Raw genomic sequence first — 24,124 nt, forward strand, 5'->3', positions numbered from 1 at the left:
AAGATATATTAATCTTAAAAGAATCTAATATCTTTAAAAGTGTGATTTGCTCCTTAAATCCACAGATAATTATTATATAAATATCATCAGTGTAGATTCCACGGACATAATTCTTAAACTAGTTTAGTAGAGAACTAGTTAGGGGATAAACTAGTTTTACATACCTAGTAGTTTAGGTTATAAGTATGCTTATATAGTACCCTATTAAAACTCCAACCTTTTAGATATAAAAGAGCTTGCTCTTTAGTAATAATAGCAGAGAATCTATCTTGATTCATAAAACTATGATGAATCTATGATAAAGTCTAACTATTATACTTAAGGCAAAACTCTTTTAAGGCAGGGCTCCGCAGGAATAAACCTAAACTAGTTAATATATAAACTAGTTTATCTTAAAACTAGTTATATAACTTACTAAGTGTCAGATCAGGATTCTGCATTCTTTTAATTAAATGAAGAATCTCATCTATTATTTACTATGGCGGTTTATTAGGCGGCAGTGGAGGATGTGAATAGATTCTAGTAGAGAGAAATATTGCATATAGACATTTAGTAATACTAGTAGGAACTAGTACTATAAATATTATATTACAATCTTTTCTCTTCATCTTTCCATAGCCCTGGATATAAGGAACACCTAACTAGTTTAGTAAAGAACTAGTTATTAGATAAACTAGTTAAGGGCTTACCACAGTGAGGCCACTAGCTATTTAGTTATTTAATAACTCCACAAGGTTCATGAATATGATCATGCTCACCTGTTTCAAACAGCCTTTTCAAAAGATCTAAATCAAGCTGGAATGCTTTATTTGTAAGATTTATATGAAAGTGCTTTTGATAGGTTAAAGGTGAAGCATTTATGCATCTAATATAATAATACTATACACCAGCAACATCCTAAACTAGTTAGTATATTAAACTAGTTTTTATTAGAACTAGTTACTTACAGGATAGTGATATTTTGTGAAAACTAGTTGACATGATATAGTTAGTTCTTAACATGTATTTCGTGAATTAAAACATTTAATTATACTGTGATAAAGACTAATACTTATTAGAATAATTAAAATAATATATATTTAATAAGGAACCTACTTACCTGGCAGTCTCATAAATAAATAAACTAGTTATTCTTTGCATAATCCATTGCCGAATTTCAGAAATTTGAGAGAAAACTAGTTTAGATACATATATATATTCTATTATTAATAGTTTAGGATGAATATATTCATATGCCTTTATTCCTGAGCATCATAGATAATATTATCTAATATATAAATATAGAAAGGAATAATATATTTAATGCGGAGTTCCAACAGTAGAGTAGGAATATTAAATCTAGTAGTAGTATTAGAACTAGTTTAATTAAAACTAGTTAATCTGTAAACTAGTTAAGACTTACTGATGTGAAAGGATTATGTCCAGAAATTATAGGGTTTAAGGTATTTAATTATATAACATAAGTATAGCCCTGTATATGCGATTGAGGATATTCAGGTAGATAATCAACATATTTAATTTGCTGTGTCAAGATTAGAGTTAGGAAGGACGATGTCAAAGCTATAGGTTATGTATTCTAGAACTAGTTAGTATATGTAAACTAGTTCCTATAAACTAGTTTATATGGTTTACCTTAAGAAGATTTGAATCGTCAGCTAGATTGCGTTCATGCAGAATTTGATCATCTAAGTCATCTGATAATATTGATATACTATCATCAGATTCAGAAGAATCATTAGAAAAGGTACTAGGAATAAGATCATTAATAATTAATCTATCATTCTTAAGGTACTGAAAAGATTCATATGAGGCCATTGTAAACTAGTTTTTTAAGATGATGAGAAAGAACTAGTTTAGGGGAAGTATGGAGGGTAACTTTTAGAATATTTATGGAAAGTAAAAAATTATCTCATCTGACTGGTGAGATGAGCTGTTTTAAAATGGTTAGCATGTGATTCAGAAAATCGGCGCCGGTGGTCCGAGGCCCCGGGGGGGTGGTGGGCTGACCTGTAGTCACGAAGTTGAGCTAGGTTTTTCCAGACGACGCCGACCATTTTCCGACACATGCCGAGCTGCAAGCCCAGTATTAAAAAATAGTATAGCATTGTATTAAGCTTAGCTGACCTTTTATATAAATTCCTGGTTATATGATTTCAGTGTTCTGACCTTAATTTTAATTACCCGAAGTTTTTCCTAAGGGTCGGCTGACCCATAGTCACCTAGGTACCTTCAGTATGAAACCTGAGGTATTAGTTACAAAAGTGTCGGAAATAAGCTGACTTCAACACTGCTTTACTTCTTCCGCCGCTCTTCCACTTGGCTTCCGCTCAATTCCACCGCCATCAAGGGCTGGAGAGATTATTTCACATGTCATCTTGGTTGGATGCTCATAGCCAAAACAGTTGCCGCTATACAAGGCGTTTAGAGTTCACTTGGTGATCACGACAATTTGGAGCACAATCTTTATCAAGGAACACCGACACAATTGCTTCCTGTCCTTTTCCGCGGCATAAAATTGTGGTACGTGTCTTCTGCCATATATCAACAACTATTTAGCTGGTATACAAGTCCATATGGGTCAGTGGGTGCTGTTCATTCTATTCTACTCACTGTATAGTCCTTATTTATTTATCGGCTGTACTCAAGGCAGTATCATCAAGGTAGCTAGACGTTATTTGCAGCCCACGACTTTCATATAAATCACCATGATGCACAAGAGATGAATTTATTCTTGAGATAGGCTGTAAGCAAGCTACTGCAATGGAGCTATTCTGAACTCTTTTTTTTTTTTTTTTTTTTTTTTTTTTTTTGACGAGGTACTCAAACATTCACCTTATAGGCGCCCCATTCAGCGGTGTAGAAATATTAGAATCGGTCTCTACAGACGTAAGTATGCTATACTCGTGAAGGGCATATGATATGACGATGATCTGCACAGGCCTTGGATTACACTTTCCAGACTATTTTCAGATGATTGAGATGCCAGATAGCCTATCGTGAAACAAGCCCATCAATGTTCACCCGTCTAATCACCAGGCAGGGACTTCAGCAGCCTGAGCCCAGGCATCCAATTGTCCATTCTTCTTTCGTTCCCGAATCTGCTCCACCGTCGATGTGCAAGCCTTTCGCGTCAGCTCGGGGTATTCCGCCTGAATGCGCTCAGCCTCGGCACTTCCGGGCTCGATTCCGGCCAACTTCAACTCATAAATCACGGTAAAGCTGATGTCCGTCGAGTCGGGGCTGACGGTTGCTGTGTCGTGGTACGATAGCAGGAATGTAGTCTTTGCGCCGGTATCCTTGGTTCTTGCTTCCACCTGGGCAGGTCAGCAACTGCACAGAGGCGAACTCTCAAAGGACATAGCTACCAGTAGACGGTCTGCAATCCACACGTCTTGATACATAATCTCCCCGTTGCTTTTGTGGACCGCCCCGTTTGCCATGGTCAGTTTCCGCTCCAGGGCGTGGCCGTTGCGCGAGAGCACCTCGCACTTGGATACGTAGGGCGCATATTCCTGGGGTGCATCTGCCACCCGGGCGATGCCGGTCCAGAGATCCTTTGCGGTGAGCTTGGGCTCACACGACGGCGGGTTGGCGGGGACCGTGAAGGAGATGTTGTATTCGAAAAGGGGGGTTGAGTTCGCCATGGTGATAGTTGCTGTCATTGAGGATTTGTCCGCATTCTGGGGGCATTATATTATCATATATGGGATGTCTGTCTGAGTAACGCCGCAGTTTCGGTCGCCGATTTCTGTACCGTCGGCGTGATATGAAGCTTTCCATGGCGAGCTATTTTAGCATCGAGTCTCAGGTCACCACCGTGGACCTGAGCGACTTTTTTCGATGCATCTTTCATTCTCATCAAGTTTGTTACGAATCTCTTTCAGAAGGACAGCTCACTAGGCTCAAGCTACTGCAGGAAATAGGAAAGTCACTTGGTTTGATTGAACCTCACAAAGCTAGAAACTATGTACAACTCTATAACATGCTCCTACAGTTCCTGATCGAGACGAAACTCCGGCAATGGCTGAGCCTGCAGCTGAGCAACCAGACCACCAGCAGCCAAAGATCCCATTGATACCGCGGGGGTGACAGCTTTCAACGGTGTGGCACAATCCCCCACTGCGAATACTCCGGGCACACTGGTCTCATAGAAGGGAGGCGTGGTCAGGATATCACCTCCTTCTGTCATGTTCAAGGCGAGCTGCTTGGCAAACGGTCCATTCACTTCTGTTGCGGGGTTGTACACCTGCAGTGCGGTTAGCAGAGATCTCTTTCTGCGTCAACTGGGTAAACACTGACCAAAAAGCCTTCTGTCTTTGACTCGCCGCTCTCGCCAAAATGAACAATGACGGTCGTGGCAACATCTCCCTTTTCGAATCGCTTGATGGGTCGAGCATCGAATTTCAGCCCCGAGGCGCCGGCAGGGGATGTCTCTGCAGCCTGCTGAATCTCTTTCGCCAGCTGCTCATTGCCGTTGGTATAGACCGTGACCGACTCGGAGAGCCGCCGGGCCATGCGAGCCAAATGCAAAGCGCGCGGAGGGTTCGCGATGGGCCCCAGAGCGAGGACTCCCGCAGTCTTCTGGCCGCGTTCCTCGTAGCCGTCGCAGAAGAGACAGTGGTAGATGCCGTTCGCCCAGCACTCTGAGTATCCCTCAATGTCGAGGGGGATGTCTCGGACGCCGGTCGCCAGCACGACCTTGCGGCCATACCAGCTGTGGCCTTCGGTGTCGCGCGCCTCGAACAGCTGGTGGCTCTCGATCTGCCTGATCGCCTCGATGGTGCTGTTCTGGAATTGGATGGTCGAGTAGCGGTTGGTCAAGTCGGCGCGACCTGCGGCGCGCAGCTCGGCGGGGTTGCGGTGGTCCCATCCGAGGACGTTGTGCATGTGTTGGGTCTTTGCATTGCGGTACACGCCAGAGTCGAAGACGACTGCCGTGTGCAGCTGGCGAGCCAGGCCGGTTGCTGTCGAAAGACCAGACGGACCTGCGCCGATGATGAGCACGTCGACGAGGAGCGCTCCGTTGGCTAGTAGTTTGCCGATCGACATGTCTGTGGTATTGTGAGATAGTAATTGTATAGGAGAGATTACGCAGAGAAAAAAAAATTAAAAGAAAATCTAAAATTTTTGGATCAACGATGAGGTTGCGTGTCAGTCTATATACCTGAGATTGGCTCGGAAACTTTTGTCGGCAGCCGAAAAATGTTTCCGCGGGGTGGGCCAATCGCCAGGCAAGTGATGTATAAGACGCAGGTTGCGCCATATTCGAATGAATCAAATAGAATTACATATAGTTCATGGGAGCTCACCTGATAATCGAATTGAACCTCGCTTGAACCAAAGAGAGACGAGATTCGAAGCACACGCCATGGACACAGTCTACCTCCACCAGCCCCTGCGAACTGCAGTCGCAGTCTCTTTTGGCGTTGGCCTGCTATACTGGGTATACCGACTAATTTTGCAAAAGACAAAGAGTCTGAAGGCGCTGGATTTGCCGGTTCTGCAAAGTGTTGGTGATCAAGACATTGTGAAAACACTGGAGGAGGGTCATGCCAAGGTACTCCCCACAACGACAACCGGTCGTCCTCACAAGCTCACAGTACCAGTATCCAGATACTCCGTTCGCACTGGGAGTGCCAGGACAACAATTAGTTGTTCTTCCCGTCTCTGAAATCGACACTGTCAAAGCACTGCCGGAGAACCAGCTCTCTATTAAGAAGCACCATTACAACCAGTTCCTCGGCGAATACTCGTATATGGGCACTAAGGCCGATGAATTCGACGACGCAATGAGATATCTCCTGGTCCGCAACACTCCAGCCGTGTTGGCCTCGTTTACAGCCGAGATCGACTACGCCATGTCGACCGTGCTCCAGCTCGCGCCCAACACCTGGACCCGACTGAAGCCGCGATCGATCATGCCAAGGGTGGCCACGATCCTGTCCGGTCGCGCCTTTGTCGGGCTGCCACTCAGTCGAGAACAAGACTGGATCGAGTCCAACGTCAACTACACCCAGGACGTTTCGCGCGCCTGGATGGTCTTGCGCTTCTACCCGCACTGGATCCGACCGCTGGTGGCGCCGTTCCTGCGCGAGGTCAAGACCCTCGAGCGGAACAAGGCGCTCATCGGACGCAAGATCGCCCAGCTCCTTGCCGATCAAGAAGCGCAGAAGCTGTCGCCCGCGAAGGAAAAGATCCCCGGCGGCGATATGATCGACTGGTTCAAGTCGCGGTACCAGGCCCAGGGCAAAACTGCCACGGCCCAGCAGCTCACGCGCGATCAACTGCTGGCCACCTTTGCCTCAATCTACAACCTGTCCAATGCCCTGACATATGTCATTTTCGACCTGGCCGCGTACCCGGCCGTCGTTGACGAACTACGCGAGGAACTCGACCAGGTTCTGGGCCCCAACGTCGGCGCCGAGCGCATTGACAAGACTACCCTCCCGCGACTGATGAAGCTGGACAGCTTCGTGCGTGAATCACAGCGTATGAGCCCAACCTCTCTGGTCAACATCCCCCGGGTAGTCACCGATCCCAACGGGCTCCGACTGAAGACCGGCCATGTGGTTCCCCCCGGATACCTGGTAATGGTGCGCGCGCAGCCCATCAACCAGAATGCCACTCTGTACCCCAATCCCGAGCGGTTCGATGCCTTTCGCTTTGCTCGTCTGCGCCAGCAGGGAGGGGCCAATGAGAACAAGTGGCAGCATACCTCCACAGGGGCCGACAACATCAATTTTGGCCATGGGATCTGGGCTTGTCCGGGGCGGTTCTTTGCTAGCGCCGAGATTAAGGTGGTTGTGGCGTATGTCATTCGTCACTATGATCTACGGCTGGTCGAGGGACGTCCTCGTCCGACGCCAAAGTATGGTGGATTGGCTATTTTCCCTGATGCTGAAGCCGAGGTTGAATTCCGGCCGAGATTCTAGATTTAGCGAGGTGTTTATTCTGTCGTAGTGTTGGGATTACTTGATTCGCTTTGAAAATGAGGTTAGAGCGCTACTTTACACTGAAATGACATAAAATTAGAACAAAATGTGTCCGGAGTATACTTTGAAGCAAGCTTTGATACCAGATGTGTCATGATTAATTTCCATTGTAAGCCTGGCCCTAGTCTACAGCTTCATCGGCCGACATGAGACCCCGAGTGCTACTACGCCGATCGTAAGGTCCAATGCATTCACAAATGGCATGAGCAAAGCCGAGACCCCTGCGGTCACCAAAATTTCTCGATTTCGGTCTCCGAAACGGGTGGAGTGTTCGACATGTCTGATGAACGCATCCATGGTCTATATATACCTATGTAGTCCTTGTACGCCGTGTTGAAAGGCAACATTCATCTAGGACCTGTCCAACACTCACCATTGTCCTTGACCAGATAACTGCAAACCGCCACCATGACTGTCCTCCCCGACTCTGAGAACGGCTACCTCCTCAACTATGAGGATCAGGAGAAGCGACGAATGAACATGCAACATGACCTGATCAAGACCTACATGGGCAAGCTCATCTTGGCTCCTCTGCCTTTTGACACACCCAATCTCCGAGTCTTGGACAGCGGGACCTTCAACGGTAAGTCCAACCCACTTCCTCAGTGTTATACTACCTCTAGACTAATACTGCGCAGGCCTCTGGCTAGAAGATGCCTCTACTCTCCTCAAATCCCCCACCTTAATCGGCGCCGACGTCTCCCCAACTGCCTTCCCAGCCAACCCCCCACCCAACACAGAATTCCACGTCCAATCCATCTCCGACCCCTGGCCCACCGAATGGCGCGACTCCTTCGACCTCGTCCACCAGAAACTGGTCATCGCATGCCTTCCCCCAGACGAAGGCCGCCAGGCCCTCTACAGACTCATCGAGCTCGCCAAGCCAGGCACCGGCTGGGTACAATTCACCGAGGGCAGCCTCGAGCATCTGACCCCCGAGCAGCGCAAGCAATACCCCGTTCTGGCGCGCTTCCAGACCCTGGTTGCTGAAATGCTGCCTCATTTCCGGTGGAACCCAAGGCCCGGGAAGCTGGTGCGCCAGTGGCTGGAGGAGTATGGGCTGGAGGAAGTGCAGGAGAAGGTCATGGAAATTCCGATCGGAGCGGGCAACAAGGATCCTAAGCTCGGAGAGATGGCCAAGCAGAATATGCTGGAGGTGGTGTCTAACTTCCGGACGGCTGCGACGCGTAAGTGCTTTGCCTTGCTTTTGTCGTTGCTTTTGTCAAGATGAGGCTAACCTGTGCAGGTCTTCCGGATGGCACGGGTATTAAAGCTGAGGACTTTGACCCGATCCTGAGGGATATCAAGGTCGAGTTTGAGACGGTTGGGGGGATCCTCCGGTTTAACACGGTTTGGGGTCGTCGGCCTTAGGCGGACTGCTCTCGCGGTTGTTGAAGTAACAAGACTAGGATATCAATCAATGGTGCTATGAGTACTCTACAAGACATCATTTCAGACCTGTAAATTTGACGTTTCTTAAGATGTTTCTTTGTCAGTGGTTTGAGAATGCTTTGAAGTTTGGTTTGCGTCCTTTGTCAAAGCACATGAGGCGCTCATTTGAATGGAGTCTGGGCTTGAATTGAACAGGTTGTAAATAAATACTGTCATATACCAGACCGCTCAGCTAAAACGGTGTCTAGACAATGATCTCTAGCTAATAGGAGATGAAAGTAGCAGAGAAAACCTAATATGCACAAAACAAATACTATCCATTGCCGTAAACAAGCCGTAGAAGATGATACACCTATGGAGGTCGAAACTCAAAAATCATAAGTACACAACAACTGGCATGCAAACCACTATTTATCATCCTTGACCCTCAAGAACGAAGCAGAGACGTGTCTAGTAAGATTCACATCAAGGCTGAGCCTTGGGCTCCTCCTTCTTGCTCTTCACACTCTTCCAACCCGAACCAAAAGAGAGTAGGGTCGCAATGCCCGCCAAGACAATCGACACAATAAATGCATCCTGCAGACCAGACACATACGCCTCAAGAATGACCTGTAGCTCATGGCCGTGAAACGTGGACTGCAGCTCGGTGGCACCCGTCGAGGTTACGAGCGCAGCACTGATGTTCGGCAGATGGCGCTGCACCTCCTGGACCAGTTTGTTGGTGAAGGCGGCCTGCCCAGCCTGCACGAAGATGGCGCCGCCCATGCACTGGAAGAAGAGGATCATGGCCGAGACTGTAGAAAGATCCTCGACGCCGACAACGGCCTGACTGGCCATCATGGGCACTTGGATGGCGAGGCCGACCCCGATGCCGGCCATGGCCTGGTATCCGATCCATTCGTTTGAGCCGGAGTGCAGATCCAGAGTGTAGAGCAGGCCGCTGGCGATAGTTGTGAGCACGCCGCCGAGAGTCAACAGAGGCATGTAGTAGCCGATCATGCCAAGCGCGGCGCCCGAGAGAGTCGCGAAGAGACCATCGCCAAGGACGAGTGGTAGAGTGCGCACACCGGAATCGGAGGCGGACGCACCCTTGACAGACTGGAAGTAGGTCGGCAGGTAGTATAGCAGCAGGTAGAACGAACCCGAGAAGAAGAAGGTGAAGAGACAGGAAAAGAGGATGGTCTGGCCCTTGAGCAAGCGCGGCGGGATCATCGCCTTCTCCTGAAGCCAGAATTCATTGATCGTGAAAGCGATGAGTAGCACGCCAAACCCGACCAGAGTTCCCACGACATCGGCGCTTCCCCAGGCTTTGGCCGATCCACCCCACTGCAGGGCCAGCAGGAAGCAGAGGATGGCGCCGAGCAGCAGGACGATACCGGACGGGTCCATCTGCAGGAGGATCTCCGTGTACGGGACGTTTTTCGCGCGAGCTTGGGCCGGTGCCTTGAAGAAGATGGCGATCAGGCCGGCGGAAACGCCACCAATGGGCAGATTGATCCAGAAACACCATCTCCAGGTTGTGTTGGACGTAAAAGCGCCGCCGATGAGCGGGCCGGCGACTGCAGCAACGGCAAAGCTGGCCCCGATGGCGCCTGTCATGGCCGCACGGCGTCTTGGGTGGACGGAAAAGGCGAGGATGGTGTAGGAACCCGAGGAGATGCCTGCAGCCCCAACGCCGGCAATGGCTCGACCGACGATGAGGGTGACGGAGTTTTGGGCGACGGCGCAGATCAACGAGCCAACCTCGAAGAGGAGCACGGCAGCGATAAAGCTCAGCTTCAGGGGGAAATAGCGGTAGATCTTTCCCCAGGTGCCTTGGAAGGAGGCCAGCGTCAGAAAGAAGGCCGATCCATACCACCCGATATCTGCTACCGTGTGGAACTCGTCGGTGATTCTGGGAATGGCGGTGGAGACGATGGTGGTGTCGAGCGAGATGAGGAAGATGGCAGCCACCAGGCCGGCCATGATGACACTGAGGGCAAAGCCAGACGGATACTGCATCTCTTCCTCTGGGGCTGGGTCATGGCCCGTGATGGAGTCGGTGGGAGAGCTGTCCAGCTCTCGCTTGGACTCATCGATTGAAGTATTAGACATGATGATTGATGTGACAGAAAGATGTTCAATTGACTTAATGATGGACTGTAGAAATGAGTACAAGCAGTGGAGGATAGCCAGCAGCGACGCATCTATATCTACAGAGACATCGGAGACATGGAGACTTTCATGCATCTAGTGTTGGCGATCTTAGCTAAGGAAGCCCTTCTAGACTCGCTTATATTGTCAGCTGTTCTCATTTCCAATGCCTACATGGCTGGCTAATGCAGATCCCTGCTAATTCTGAAGAAAATCTGCTCATCTTGGACTGTTTGCAGCGTCACCCCATCTGATTCGGCTTGGCGGCAAAGTCTCCGCTAAGTCTCCGAACACCCTCAACTAGGGCATGGGTCGGCCCGTCAGCCAATCCAATGGCACGTTTTATTAGATTCTCTCCTTTTTAATGTACTATGACTATATGCAGAAACACGATGAAGTGTAGATGTATCTATTGAGTTCTCCAAGGTACTCACTCGTTCTTTATGCTTCCATTTACCGCATAGGATAGCAAATGTCTCCGTATGGTTTCTCCCGAAAATGCAATGAAATAGATATATTCACTATGGCTAATAGCCTATTGCCTAACTGAACTGTAGCAGTTTCTCCCCCGTAGTCTCTTCAAAATGTAATTTCCGGCCATCGCCTCGCCCCCAGATCTTTGAGTGGATGTTGTCATGATATGACCACATCAGCCCATACAGGGTCAGAATTATGCAACCCAGCCACTGTGGACAGTGTCCGTCACTGTCGGTATGCACCCTGATGAGTCGAATCAACACACGAAGCGGCGGGCGCCAAAACAGTAGGAAAAGAAGACCTCCCAACTTCGCGCGCAAGGATGTCGGAGGCTCATACGACGGTAAGGAGTCGACATAGGCGCGGTATGCTGTGAGCGGCTTATTCTGTTTGCATCCTGTGGAGATGAGGCCCTTCTTCGCATAAGTATATCATACTCTAAGTCTCCTTCTTGCAAAACTCACCAGGTAGCGCGCACTGGGTGCACCGTTGGGTCGCCAGGGATACTTAGCTTGCAAGGTTCGAGCGATCAAGATATTGCTTGGGTGCGGTTTGCCGTCCTCGTCGAGGATCGAGGCATGGACCTCGATCTCGTCGTAGGCCACTCCGCCGCCTTCGCTGATGACTAACTGGCGGTAATCGTTCGGATTCAAGAGATAGGCGAGACCCTGAACAGGAGGAACGTCGCGACGAACGGGTGAGTCGCCCAGTCGTATTGTTGTTTTCTTGTCTGGTGCAAAAGGGGCGACGCTCGCAAACGAAGGCTCCGCGTACGGGATGCCGAAGATGTCGAAAGTCAGGTAGTGCGAGGGGACAACCACTGCCTTGATATCCAGCGCTTTAATGCCCCTATTCTCTAGCACAGATAGGCGTAGGTTAGAGCCGTAGGCAAAGTACCAGATGCCCCCGTGAGGGTCTTGCAACGTCGCTTTCCCCATGTTGTCTGCGCCTTGCACGTCAGTAACAGGGTGAACAGGGAATTATCTCTCTACCCTCTTTAGCTACTTCTCAACGCACCGACGGCGTCCGAAAAATCGGATGGCGTTTGGGATGGTGGCCAGAGGAGGCTATTTGTTGCCTACACATATAGGGTAACCGGTAGCCAGAGGACCGCTGACATCCTTGCTGCCCCTACGCCTGCTAAACATTCACTACCTATTTCAATTACCTAATCATTCTAAACACGTGAAAATGACCGAACGCCCATCAGACCTTGTGGTAAACCGACTGGTCCTTTTCGTGGTGAAAGGTGAGTCTGGTGGAACTGACCTTCAAGCCCTCCACTCATAGGTTAACCTGATTACAGGTACCGCCACCTCCACGCACAACACCGTCAAACCACTGATCTTGCTCGAGGAGCTCGGAGTGCCTCATGACATCTATGTCGTCGAAAAGGTGTCGGCTCCCTGGTTCAGCGAGATCAACCCTCACAAAATGGTGCCCGCCATCATGGACCGCTCGCCCGACGGCCAAGACACCGTCCGCGCCTGGGAATCGACCTCGACCCTGACGTACATTGCCGATGCCTACGACAAGGAGGGCACCTTTGGCGGACGCAACGTGCAGGAGAGGGCTGAAATCAATAACTGGTTGACTCTGCACACGGCGGCTCTGGGGCCCACGGCCAAGTACTGGCTGTATTTCTATAAGCTTCACCCGGAGAAGCTGCCTAAAACTATTGAAAAGTAGGCCGCTGCCAACCTCTGGCTTGTCTCTTTAATTACATAGCTAATATGGGCGACAGACTGCGCAGCAACATTACGGTCCAATATGATATTCTGGAACGTCGCCTCAATGAACCCGGCCAGCAATACCTGGCTCTGAAGGACCGACCAACCATTGCGGACATTGCCACCTTGCCCTTTGCCATGAAATCCACGGCAGAACTGTTTGGTCTGGAGTTTGAGAGATGGCCAAAACTGCAGGAATGGTCGGTTCGCATGAGTGAGCGGGAGGCCGTCAAACGGGCATGGCAGCGCGTCGCTGGTTTTGGACACGGCGAGAAGGAGTATGGAATGTTGGAGGCGTGATTCTTACTCTTCCCACTGTAAATAGAGTAGTACAGTTTTATGAATACAGTTATACTTACCAGTGTATCCGTCCACTCGTAGGTTGAGTTTACGTTTATTCTAGGTTGATTACTAGTGCCCACCAGAATAAGCCAAACATTTCTACTACGCTAGAAATAGTTGTCTAGACACCGTTTGGGCGTAGTGGTTTGTTGGCTGACAACTAGTTACCCGATGTCTTGGCCCTGGGTTGACCCGCCTCAGGGCCCTACTTCGACTACAGAATCCTGTCTTTTCTCGCCTATGGAAGATTCTGGTTCATGTCAATCATTCAGTATCTCAATTTGATCGATATATCCAGTTTGTCGCCGAGTAGAATCATGATTATAGTTCGGAGACCGAAAAGGAAAAATGTCTCCGAGAGAGTCGAGTATATGTATCCGAGTGGCTCGCCATCAACAAGTGTACAATCCCACAGACTAAGCACAGTTTCAAGAAGAAAGACACAGCAATGGCACCAGGTCCCCTAGAAATCGAGACACCCAGCGGCAATGCCGCGCCGCGCAAGGGATTCACAGCCATCGTCAACGAGCTGCGCGACTTACAGGCACATGTGCAGCGGGTCCAATCCGCTATAGAGTCAACCGAGGTTCAGTCCTGGTTGAATGAGCAGCTTCACCATCCTGACCAGCTCCCCGACAAGGAGCTGGAGCAGCTCGCATTGGATCTGGTGGACAGTATGGACAAGCTTCAGCTGCAGCTTGTTCCCTCAGTCTCCTTGTTGACGGATGGCTTCTTCGGTAAGCAGCAGAGTTGTACAGGTACATTGCCTCAATACTGACAATTTCCCACTAGGCTATCTCAACAGCAAGGCGCTCTGGACCGTCGTTGAAGCCCAAGTGGCAGACCGTTTGGCAGAAAATGGTCCCCAGCCTGTATCAACCCTCGGTCTGCGCTGCGGCATTCAGCCTGAGCGGCTTGCTCAGCTGCTGGACACGCTCGTCAATAACGGCATCTTCGCCTACAACGCCGCCGACGATACCTACAGCAACAACCGTGCCTCCGTTCTTCTCTGCCACGATCACTGGACCCAGTGGCACCTCTGGGCCGACCTGTACCCGAACGAGTTCTTGGACGTCAGCCGCGCCATGCCGCAGGCCGTCAAGCTAGGCGAGAGCCGCACCGCCGCCCAGATTGCCTATGGCACCGAACTCGACCTCTTCGAGTACCTCGCCAAAGAGCAGAAGCTAGCCAAGTTCCAGAAGACGCTCGGGGCGGGCGCCGTCGCGCAAGCCCGCGGCCTGACCGTCGACTATCCCTGGGAGGAGATTGGCTCAGAGCCCATCCTGGACATCGGTGGCGGGTCGGGCGCGTTCCTGGCGTCGCTGCTGCGCGCTCATCCCAACCTCCAAGGCAGCCTCATGGATATCAAGTCTGTCATCGAACTGATCACGCCTGAGTTCCGCCAGCCGCAGGGTCGGTTCAGCGATATCGGGTCGCGCGTGCAGCAGCTCGTTGTCGGCGATTTCACCAAGCAGATCCCCCCATCCTCGGTATATACCATGAAATGGTGTCTGCACGACTGGGTCGATGACGATGTGCTGACCATCCTGAAGAACGTGCGACGGAGTATCGTGCCGTCGCCTGTCAGTCGCTTCCTGATCGTCGAGTCGATCAAGTCGCCTGGTCGATCGGGCCGTCTGCCTCGGTACGGCGATCTGATCATGATGATTACCTGCAACGGCAAGGAACGGTCGCTTGAGGACTGGAAACGGCTGGGACAGTTGGCTGGTTGGCGACTTCACGAGGTGCATCGTGTTCGTCGCGCGTGGCCTTGTATCATCGACTTTCGGCCTATCTGGAATTGATTGTGTACATAGACTTTTATCTGCAGTGAACTACGTTGACTTGACTCGACCTGGGCTTATCGTTTGTATGTGATTAAGACATCGATTTCGACAAGACTTAAGAGTTTACAAGGTGATCTAGGCTGACTGTGACATCCGAAGCTGATTGACTTGAATCGACTCGCGGCTACCATTCTTCAAGCACGGGATGCGTGGAATCAACACCGCGGGCAACCGACTATCAGACAGACACGGGATAGGGCTTGCAGAACCAGGCCATAAGCACGAGCGACAGATCCAGAAACCATTCCATTTTGTTACTATACGACTATTTTAATCCTTCTCTACTCTCGTCCTACCGGCACGCACTGAATCCGTGTCGCAGGCAATCCCACCCAGCTATCCTCCTGCATGAGATTCTTCTCTGAAGCGCTGTCCGCTGAGATGGAGACGACATATTGGCGAACAATCTCAGCGACAATGGCCTTGAGCATGCGCTCGCCGATATGCTTGCCGAGGCACTGTCGCGGTCCAAACCCGAAGCGCCACATATTATGGCGGACCTAGGACCGTCAGTCAGCCGAAAATATCGCACCTAAATGCTGATCAAGAATCACATACGTCTGACTTGTTGAGAGTGAAGAAACGTCGAGGATTGTATTGGGTTCCGTTGACCCAAAATGGGTTATCGATGTTGATCGCCTGAGCGTCCACAATCACATTGGTCTGAATGATATCATCAGCATGCTCTGGACACCACGGACGGATGGATACATACATTGGCCGGAATGAGATAGCCATCCACGTATAGATCCTCGGGCGCCGATTCAGGGTTGGAAAATGCTGCCAAATGTACATCAGCGAATGCTCATTCCATCTGGGCGTATGTGTATGCTCACGCAGTATTGGGCGCAACCGTGCAGACTCCAGCACACAGGCAGCCAGAAAAGTGTCGTCCCGGTCAATGTACCGCTCATACGACTCGCTTGCTTCGTTTTCCAGTGCGGAGAGGACTTCCTGTCGCAGTTCCCTCTGGGCCTCGATATTCTCCGCCAGCAACAAGACATTCCAGGAGAGGGCATGGGTGGTGACGTCCAGATTGGCGTAGAGCGATTCGTCGAGAGTTTGCAAGCACTATTGGAGTCAGGCCATCTATAACAATCCGTCGAGACGAGCCACTTACTTCACGTTTGCTGATGGTCCCCGCCTGATAGGACTCCCACAGCCCGATGACCAGCGGCCTGGGGGATTGATTGCGCTTTACGGCTGCGTGGTAGGCGTCTTCCACAAATTGCTCCCACTGCGTCTGGAACTCATTCAAAATGCGCACTCCCCGCGACCGGAACCAAGGTGCAATGGACAAGCGATTGATGCCGCCCCGAATGACCTCCTTGAACAACTCCTCCCTCAACGGGGCAAGCGTGGTCAGCTGGCTACGCTGCATTGGGCTTAAGCGTCCGAACAAGATCTGAGCCACCGACAAGAAGGGGTAGAACTGCAGGGTCTTAGCTGGCTCGACTTGGATGATTCCTTTGGTTTCCAGGCTTTGATCGGATGACGCTGCGAGGGTAGTTTGAAGATATTCGCGGGCCAGAGTGACCAGGTCAGCCGTATATCGAGTGGCGGCGGGACGTGCAAAGCCGTCTTCGACCTGCTGCCGGACTCGTTTCCAGTCGGAGCCACTGAGAAGCCCGACGCAGACACCGAGGACTTCGCCGAAGAGCCAGCCGGAGTCATTGTTCACTGCTTTGGTGTGACGATGCGAGTTGCGGAAGAATTGGACAGCGTGGGTGGGAGTGGTCAGCACACTGTCATCGTCAGCATTAGCAGCTAGGAACCTGCCGTGAGGGTAGAGGTCAAACTGACATTTCAGGAGACCAGCCGGACCAAATCTGATACATCGGACCCCATTGCTTTCGCCACTGTTTGGCAGCGGAACGTCCATTGAAGAACTTTTCAGTGCCTTGACCATTGGGCCATGTATACCGAGCACGCGGCAGGGGTCTAACACCTGGTTGATGAGGTAGTGGGTATTTCCATCGTAGAAAGGCCTATATGGCATAAGTCAGTATTCTTCAGAAGGAGAATCAGAGAGCCGTACATCTACGACGACAGACAGAAGCCAGTAGAGAGCAGGTCGGGCCACCACGAGAGCCAGTACCAGACAGGGGAGGAGTATAGTGAGTGTGTAACCCATGATGAATGAGTTGGGAAGGGTCAGCAGAATGGTCTGTACAGTAGTGAACAGGGGCTTGCCGTACCTTAACAGGGAACGACCGCCGCTGCAGGGCCTATTTCTGGAGCCCCTGCTCGGACGCCGACTTTTCGGAGGCCAAACTACCCCTGGTAATCGGGATAGTCCCTAAACTAGGGGTGGCAATACAGGGTACCGATAGGGATTGTACGTGGAGTCCAAAGGAAATATACCCCCGCCATGGTGCATGAAGCGGCGGCCATAAGTCTCCGAGCTCCCCGAGAGATTCGCATATGAAGCATCATCGACTGCCTCCCAGTTCAGCCTACATTAACCAAACTTCTTTCAACAGAAAATAGTCAGGCATGCCTGCTCCTTTTTAAATATCTACACTATTATTATTTGGCTCAACCCTACGCTCTTCATCATGCCATCAGTAGTAGCCCTCGACCTCTGCCAGCTTTTTGCCCGGTCCGTCGCCCGGACGCCAGACCAGCTGGCAGTCGACCATGAGAGTGGCTCGCTCACCTATGCAGAACTCGATGTGGCCTCATCGAACCTGGCTCGAAAGCTACAGCAAGAAGGAGTAGTACCTGGCGAGGCGGTGCTCTTACTCACCGAGCACGGCACCCGGAATATTGTCGCACTGCTTGCCATCCTAAAGGCTCATGCCTGCTATGTCCCTCTGGACCGTAGCTCGTGGTCATCCGAGCGGATACAAGCCGTGCTGGACGGTACGGACAGCCGTATTCTCATCAACACAACCGTCGAACCGTTTGAAAGCCCACGGCACAAAGTGATCCATCTCACCAGTGCCGATGTGGCCGCTCTATCGACAGACCGCAGCAGCACCAAGGTCGTTCCCGATATCGCTCCCGAGGACCTCGCCTGTCTGATCTTTACAAGTGGGAGCACTGGAGTTCCCAAAGGGGTCATGATTCCACACCGTGCAGTGGCCAATTATGCCCAGACCAGTCCTTTCAACATGGATGTGCAGCCGGGAGACCGAGTACTGCATATCCTGTCCGTATCTTTTGATGGTAGGCATCCCTGCGTGTCTTGTATGATTAAATGCTCACTGTGTAGCCTCGACGGGTATGCTCTTTTCCATTCTAGGCAACTCGGGCATCGTGGTCCCTACGACGATGGACACCCTCTTCGACAAAGCGCAGACCTGCTCGATCCTCGCGTCGACCCCCTCGATTCTGGCCACGCTACCGCTGCCAACGGCATTGCCAGACAGCTACCCATATGTCCATACCATTCTGTTGGGCGGAGAGTCGCCACCAGCCCCCTTGTTGTCCAGCTGGCTTGAATTTGGCGTCCGCATCCTGAACGCATACGGCCCCACGGAAACCACCTGTGCCTCGTTGATGCAGGAAGTAGAGGTCTGCCAGGAGACAGGAATGATCAATCGGAGTATCATCGGTTGTCCGATGCCCAACGGGCCGGTATACTTGCTGCAGCCGGACACTCTTCTGCCCATCGAAGAGGAAGGCGAAGAAGGCGAGATTGCGATTGCAGGTGTCGGGCTGGCCCACGGCTACTACCGGAACGCCGCCCTGACAGCCGAGAAGTTTATTGACTGGCACGGCAAGCGAGTCTATCGCACTGGCGATCAAGGACGCTGGACCCGTCGTAACGACGGCCAGCGCGTGGTCGAATTCCGCGGCCGCACTGACCGAACAGTCAAGAATCGCGGCTTTCTCGTCAATCTGCCGGCCGACGTGGAGGAACCGCTACGCCAGATGGGTTTCGGAGTCACTGACGTCTATGCTTCATTGGTCAACGGTCTTTTGGTTGTGCTGGTGACACCGTCCACTGCCGATCTGGACGGCCTGCAGAGCGAGGCCCAGCGCCGACTCTCGGCGTTCCATCGGCCGGGAAGATACCTGGCTGTCGATCAATTTCCGCTGTCCGCCAATGGAAAGATTGACACCAAGGCAATTGAGAACATGCTGAAAGAGTACCAGGCGCGTGTCTGCGAGGCCACGGAAGATGAAGATACGACAGGGGCAGAGCGTCCTACGGAGCGCGAACAAATTATAGCCGAATGCATGTACACTGCTTTGGGCCTAGAGCTCCCGGTGGCGTCGACGTCCAAGGATATCAATTTCTTCGCCGTGGGAGGTAACTCACTGGCTGCTCTTCGATTCACCTCCTTGTGCCGGGAACGGGGCATCCTTCTCACTACTCGCGATCTGTACCTGCATCCGACGGTTAGAGGCATTCTTCCTTATGCTCGCGACCTGGCTCGGCCTGGCCAGTCAGTGTCTGACAAAGAGGAGCAAATCGACCACCGAGTATCTCTCAAGGCAGAGGTCGCTGCTGCACTTCCACCCTTGGACGGAACGGTTCCATCCGACACCGAGGTCGCTCCGTTGACCCCCCTGCAGTTGGAGCTGAGCGCTCCCATCTTCCAAAGCGATGGGACCAACACGAATCAGCTGCGGCAGACATACCCCATGGCCATGGCTGATCGCATTTGCAACGCATGGCGGCAGGTCTGTCTTACCGAGCCCGTCTTTCGGACCCAGATCGCGCTGGATATCGGGCCCGGCGTGCAGATCGTTCACGCTCAGCCAAGGTGCCAGCCGCAGGAGATCGTCTTCCGTCGGCGGGAGGACTACAACGCTGCCCTGATCGATCCTTCGCGCCTGGCTGTGGGACTCAGTATGCGGTTGGATTTTATGAAATTCATGCCCAATGACCACGACGACGAGGAGGGTGAGGTGACCATTGTCTGGACGGCCCATCACAGCTTGATCGACGGCTACTCCCTGGGACTGATTTTGGCGCGGGTGCAGCAGGCGGCGCAGGGGATCACACCTTCCCTCCGCACTTCCTTTGTGGATGCAGCATGGAATCTGCAGGGGATCCAGAAACAGCGAGACGGCGAGGCACGGCAGTTCTGGGAGCAGTATCTCCAGCCGGTGCGGTCACTCACGAGAACAGAGGTAATGGCAACACCTGTAGCACAGGCGTACCTGGCTCAGGAGGTCCTATTCAAGCATGTCGGCGGCGTGGATGAGCTGCACCGACTCGCGTCCAGCTGCAGCGTCACCCTGGCAGCTGTCTACTACACCGCATGGGCCATGGCCCTGGCTCGGACGGCCAAGGCGAACCTGGTAACTCTGGGAGTGGTCTTCTCCGGCCGTGAGGTCCTTCCAGACGATGCGCACGCCGTCGGGCCATTAATGGCCACCCTGCCACTCGTATGCCGCCTCGAGGCAGACGCATCCATTGAGCGCCAGCTGCAGACCACGCTCGAAGGTCTGGCAACTATTAGCGCCTTCGCCTGGTCTGCCCCCGATCAGATCGGGTACCGGGTGGAGTCTCTCCTAGCGACACAATATGATTTCCCGGCCTACGACCAACACATCCCGCCTCAGAAGGAGCAGTTCTTTGAGAACACGACCTTTGCGTTGAGTCTACTTGTCGAAGCGGATGCTCATTTCCGTTTGGTGTACAACCCTTCCGTGCACGGCGAGCAGACGGTGCAACAGTATGCCGACACATTCCAACAGGCACTCAAGGTGCTGGTACATGATTCGACTCTGGAGGCGTGGCTCACGGGGCCGACGAAGACACCCCTTGCGGTCGATCAGCCTTCTGATCTCGAACAGGATAATGTACCCAATGTGGCGGCGGCGTTCTATGCGTCGGTCGACCTTCACGAGGATTTGGTAGCCGTGGACGGGCCTGGAGCCTCCCTATCCTATCGGGCCCTGGATCAAAAGTCCAACGCGGTGGCGTCGCATATTGCAAAACATTTCCCCAGCGCCCAAGTCATTGCCATCCATGCCGATGGAACCCTCAACTGGGTGGTGGGTATCTTGGGTATCCTGAAAGCCGGCTGCGCATACTGTCCGCTCGACCCTGCCTATCCAATGGCGAGACGGGTCGCCGTTTACGAGCAAAGCGGTGCCAGCGCGCTCTTGATCCCTAATGCCTGCTCGTCGACTGCGGCGATCCTGCCAATAACGGACCTTCGCGTCTTCACGCTTCAAGAATGCGAGACAGCGGACACGAGCAGGCAACTGTCGCTCCTGGTCAACGCAAACGAGGATGCCCTCATCGTCTTCACCTCTGGCACAACCGGCCGCCCCAAGGGGGTTCCGATCAGTCATCGGGGGCTTCTAGCTTTGCAGTCGAATCCCGAAGCCACCATGTTCAGCCGCCCCGGCCGTCGTATTGCTCAGTTCATGTCGCCTGCGTTCGACTACTGCTCCAACGAGATTTTCTCTGCGTTGCTCCATGGCGGCACGCTGGTGCTTCGTGACCCGTCCGACCCTCTGGCCCATCTGGCCAAGGTCGATGTGTCAACAATTACTCCTTCTGTGCTCAGCGTCCTGAATCCAGACGACTATCCTAACCTTGACATGGTCTACGCGACAGGAGAGCCCGTCACTCCGGGCTTGCTCGCTCGGTGGGGCGAGGGTCGAGCATTCTACAACGCCTATGGCCCTGCAGAGGTAGGTATCCCTTAAATTCCTTCCAGTTCTAGCTCAAAGGCTTCCGTACTAGACTAACATTCTCAGTGTTCTATCTGTACGTCGTTTACACGCCTAGTGCCCGGCCAGCAGGTCACCATCGGAAACGCCATTCGCACCGCGCGAATGTACATCTTGGACCCCGATCTGCAGCACGTGTCTGAAGGCCAGACCGGAGAGATCTTCCTAGCTGGACAACAGGTGATGCGAGGCTACGTGGGAGACGACGCCAAGACTGCTTACAGCGTGCTGCCGGATCCCTGGCATCCTGGTGAACGGATGTATCGCACGGGCGACTACGGCTACTGGAACGCTGACAACCAGATTGTCTACATAGGACGGCTGGACCGGCAGGTCAAAATCCGCGGCTTCCGCGTCGAGCTCGCGGCGGTCGAGCAGAAGATGTATCAGGAGGAGCCACGGCTCACCCAGGCGGCTGCTCTCGTTGTCAATGATACCCTGGTGGCCTTTGTCATGCCGCACGACGTGGATGTCAGCCGCCTGGAGCAGCGACTGCGCGAGTCGCTCCAACCCAGCTGGGTGCCCCAGGTGATCACCGCGCTCGAAGAGTTCCCCTGGACGGCCAACCGGAAGGTCGACTACCGCAAGCTGGCGGAGAGAGCCACCCTCACACGGCCGGAGGAAGCCCTGCCGCGGCAAAAGACGAGTGCAGCGACCATGGCAAAGGATGCTTCCATCGCAGACGGCGTTGCAACCCTGTGGAAGAACGTGTTGCGTCTGCAGGCGAGTGGTGGCGCTCGCAAGCTCTGTGAAGACGATGATTTCCGCGCGCTGGGAGGTCACTCCGTTCTGCAGATGATGCTGGCGGCTCGCCTCGGCAGCACCTTTGGCATCTCCGTGTCCATGCGCGATGTGATTGAACACCCCACCCTGGCCGAGCAGGTCGAGCTGGTGCGCCGCAAACGTCAGGCCTCGGCGTCCAAGCCGCGGACCATCTGCGACGCGTTTCCCGATCATTGCCTGTCGCCGTTGGAGAGGCAAACGTGGTTCCAATACCTGATCGCCTCTGACGTGCGCACATTCAATATCCCCGTTCTCCTGCACCTCAGCGGGGCCTTTGATCGTGACCGTCTAGTCCAGTCCTTCAACTCCGTGTTGGCCTCGCGCAAGGTCTTCCGCACCAACTTTGTCGAGACGTCGCTCGGACCGTGTCGAATCTTCCGTGACACAGCGCCACGAGTCCTCGTGTGCGACGGCGCACTCGACACAGCCAAGGAGGTCGACCGGGGCTTCGACTTGGCTCGTGATGAGCTCATCCGGGTCTTCCTAGACCGTCGCACCCTGCTTGTGGTCACGAGCCACGCCGTCGCCGACCTCAACAGCGTGCAGAATCTGCTGCAGGAAGTGTCTGCCGTGTATACGGGAAGAACGACCCCAACAGCAGACCGATGGCAGTATCCTCGGGCACCAGCTTGGTCGCGCCAGGTTACAGAGCAGGAACGGAAGTTCTGGTCCAAGTACCTCGAGGATGCTCCCCGGCGCCTGGACATCCCGCGGTATCCGGGCCAGATGACGTTCGAAGGCCGTTCCCGAGTGTCCGAATTCAAGGGAGACCTCGTGCGACGCGTCGTCGCCTTGGGCCAAGAGTACGGCATGAGCCAGCACCAGTTGGTATGTGCCGCCGTGGCACAGACGCTTCAGTGGCTCGCCGGCTCCAACGACGTCGTGCTCGGTTCTCCGTGGGCCAACCGCGGCCACGCCGTGGAGCAAGAGTCGATGGGCCTGTTCCTCGATCGCCTGCCTCTTCGTTTCAAAACACCCGTCAATGCAGACTGCGCCACCATCCTGCAGTCTACCCGCGAAGCGAGCCAAGCGGCCGTCTGCAATGCCATTCCGTTCGAGCAGGTCCTGAACCTCCTCCACCAGCCCCGAACCATTCGGCAACACCCGCTCTTCGAAGCCATGGTCACCTTCCACCTCAAACGGGCGGTGGAGGATTGTCTCGCCATCGAGGGACTGGAGATAAAACGCGAAATGTGCTTTGCGTCGGGGGCCAAGTTCCTGCTCATGTTCGAATGGACCGAGATCGAGACGGACCATTGGACCCTGCGCATCGAGTACGATGATCACCAGCTGGACGAGGCAACCATCACCACAATCGAGGAAAGTGTCCGGTGTGTCCTTGAAGCGCTGGCCGAGCGCCTATCTCGAGCGGCCATCCACGAACGCCTGGATGCGATGAACAGCACGGCCAAGACCAAAGTCGACTGGAATTTCTACCGCCGTCTGGTTGGAATTCTGCGGCGCGAGATGGCCTCCTGCTTGGGTATCTCGCTGGACGAGTTTCCCTGCTCCGTCTCCTTCTTTGAGGCAGGCGCTGATTCGATTCAAGCCTGGCGGTTAAGCCGTCAGTTGAAACGGGTTGGGCTGGACGTGCCCATTTGCAACATCTTCGATCATCCGTCGGCGCAGGATCTGGCTCAGCGTCTTTATCGTCAGGTACTTTAACTTTTTCAGGCAGCTTAGATTGTATATATTGCTTTATGTTCATCTGTCATTGGCATCTGTATTTACTCATATTCCTGTCACCTACGAATAGTTAACCCGATAAAGAAAGTTTGTTGAA

At 52.7% G+C, this 24,124-nt stretch overlaps 10 protein-coding genes across 10 annotated transcripts; 5 read left to right on the top strand and 5 right to left on the bottom strand.

Annotated features, from left to right (window-relative positions):
- Positions 1 to 3,029: 3,029 nt before the first annotated feature.
- On the bottom strand, positions 3,030 to 3,644 carry Aud_004514 (SRPBCC family protein; the record flags this gene model as incomplete). The annotated part of the gene is made up of 2 exons (XM_043289454.1): positions 3,030 to 3,314; positions 3,366 to 3,644. The coding sequence occupies 2 exons, from the start codon at positions 3,642 to 3,644 to the stop codon at positions 3,030 to 3,032; spliced, it is 564 nt and encodes a 187-aa protein (XP_043145389.1).
- A 344-nt stretch (positions 3,645 to 3,988) lies between these two features.
- Positions 3,989 to 5,049, bottom strand: gliT (thioredoxin reductase gliT; the record flags this gene model as incomplete). Its single annotated transcript, XM_043289455.1, has 2 exons — positions 3,989 to 4,246; positions 4,300 to 5,049. The coding sequence occupies 2 exons, from the start codon at positions 5,047 to 5,049 to the stop codon at positions 3,989 to 3,991; spliced, it is 1,008 nt and encodes a 335-aa protein (XP_043145390.1).
- A 319-nt stretch (positions 5,050 to 5,368) lies between these two features.
- On the top strand, positions 5,369 to 6,932 carry gliF (cytochrome P450 monooxygenase gliF; the record flags this gene model as incomplete). The annotated part of the gene is made up of 2 exons (XM_043289456.1): positions 5,369 to 5,557; positions 5,607 to 6,932. The coding sequence occupies 2 exons, from the start codon at positions 5,369 to 5,371 to the stop codon at positions 6,930 to 6,932; spliced, it is 1,515 nt and encodes a 504-aa protein (XP_043145391.1).
- A 468-nt stretch (positions 6,933 to 7,400) lies between these two features.
- gliN (N-methyltransferase gliN) lies at positions 7,401 to 8,363 on the top strand (the record flags this gene model as incomplete). The annotated part of the gene is made up of 3 exons (XM_043289457.1): positions 7,401 to 7,575; positions 7,631 to 8,179; positions 8,239 to 8,363. 3 exons carry the CDS (start codon positions 7,401 to 7,403, stop codon positions 8,361 to 8,363), a joined length of 849 nt encoding a protein of 282 aa, XP_043145392.1.
- Positions 8,364 to 8,849: 486 nt separating this feature from the next.
- On the bottom strand, positions 8,850 to 10,478 carry gliA (MFS-type gliotoxin efflux transporter gliA; the record flags this gene model as incomplete). Its single annotated transcript, XM_043289458.1, has 1 exon — positions 8,850 to 10,478. One exon carries the CDS (start codon positions 10,476 to 10,478, stop codon positions 8,850 to 8,852), a length of 1,629 nt encoding a protein of 542 aa, XP_043145393.1.
- Positions 10,479 to 11,059: 581 nt separating this feature from the next.
- Positions 11,060 to 11,932, bottom strand: gliK (gamma-glutamyl cyclotransferase gliK; the record flags this gene model as incomplete). The annotated part of the gene is made up of 2 exons (XM_043289459.1): positions 11,060 to 11,407; positions 11,459 to 11,932. The coding sequence occupies 2 exons, from the start codon at positions 11,930 to 11,932 to the stop codon at positions 11,060 to 11,062; spliced, it is 822 nt and encodes a 273-aa protein (XP_043145394.1).
- Positions 11,933 to 12,185: 253 nt separating this feature from the next.
- On the top strand, positions 12,186 to 13,024 carry gliG (glutathione S-transferase gliG; the record flags this gene model as incomplete). The annotated part of the gene is made up of 3 exons (XM_043289460.1): positions 12,186 to 12,243; positions 12,301 to 12,679; positions 12,739 to 13,024. The coding sequence occupies 3 exons, from the start codon at positions 12,186 to 12,188 to the stop codon at positions 13,022 to 13,024; spliced, it is 723 nt and encodes a 240-aa protein (XP_043145395.1).
- Positions 13,025 to 13,514: 490 nt separating this feature from the next.
- On the top strand, positions 13,515 to 14,871 carry gliM (O-methyltransferase gliM; the record flags this gene model as incomplete). The annotated part of the gene is made up of 2 exons (XM_043289461.1): positions 13,515 to 13,803; positions 13,859 to 14,871. 2 exons carry the CDS (start codon positions 13,515 to 13,517, stop codon positions 14,869 to 14,871), a joined length of 1,302 nt encoding a protein of 433 aa, XP_043145396.1.
- A 323-nt stretch (positions 14,872 to 15,194) lies between these two features.
- On the bottom strand, positions 15,195 to 17,047 carry gliC (cytochrome P450 monooxygenase gliC; the record flags this gene model as incomplete). Its single annotated transcript, XM_043289462.1, has 7 exons — positions 15,195 to 15,413; positions 15,472 to 15,576; positions 15,629 to 15,693; positions 15,750 to 15,984; positions 16,034 to 16,658; positions 16,717 to 16,901; positions 16,952 to 17,047. The coding sequence occupies 7 exons, from the start codon at positions 17,045 to 17,047 to the stop codon at positions 15,195 to 15,197; spliced, it is 1,530 nt and encodes a 509-aa protein (XP_043145397.1).
- Positions 17,048 to 17,471: 424 nt separating this feature from the next.
- gliP (nonribosomal peptide synthetase gliP) lies at positions 17,472 to 24,006 on the top strand (the record flags this gene model as incomplete). Its single annotated transcript, XM_043289463.1, has 3 exons — positions 17,472 to 18,084; positions 18,161 to 21,519; positions 21,586 to 24,006. The coding sequence occupies 3 exons, from the start codon at positions 17,472 to 17,474 to the stop codon at positions 24,004 to 24,006; spliced, it is 6,393 nt and encodes a 2,130-aa protein (XP_043145398.1).
- Positions 24,007 to 24,124: the final 118 nt, after the last annotated feature.

This window comes from Aspergillus udagawae, assembly GCF_001078395.1.
Source record: "Aspergillus udagawae IFM 46973 DNA, scaffold_3, whole genome shotgun sequence".
In the NCBI taxonomy this organism is placed as follows: domain Eukaryota; kingdom Fungi; phylum Ascomycota; class Eurotiomycetes; order Eurotiales; family Aspergillaceae; genus Aspergillus; species Aspergillus udagawae.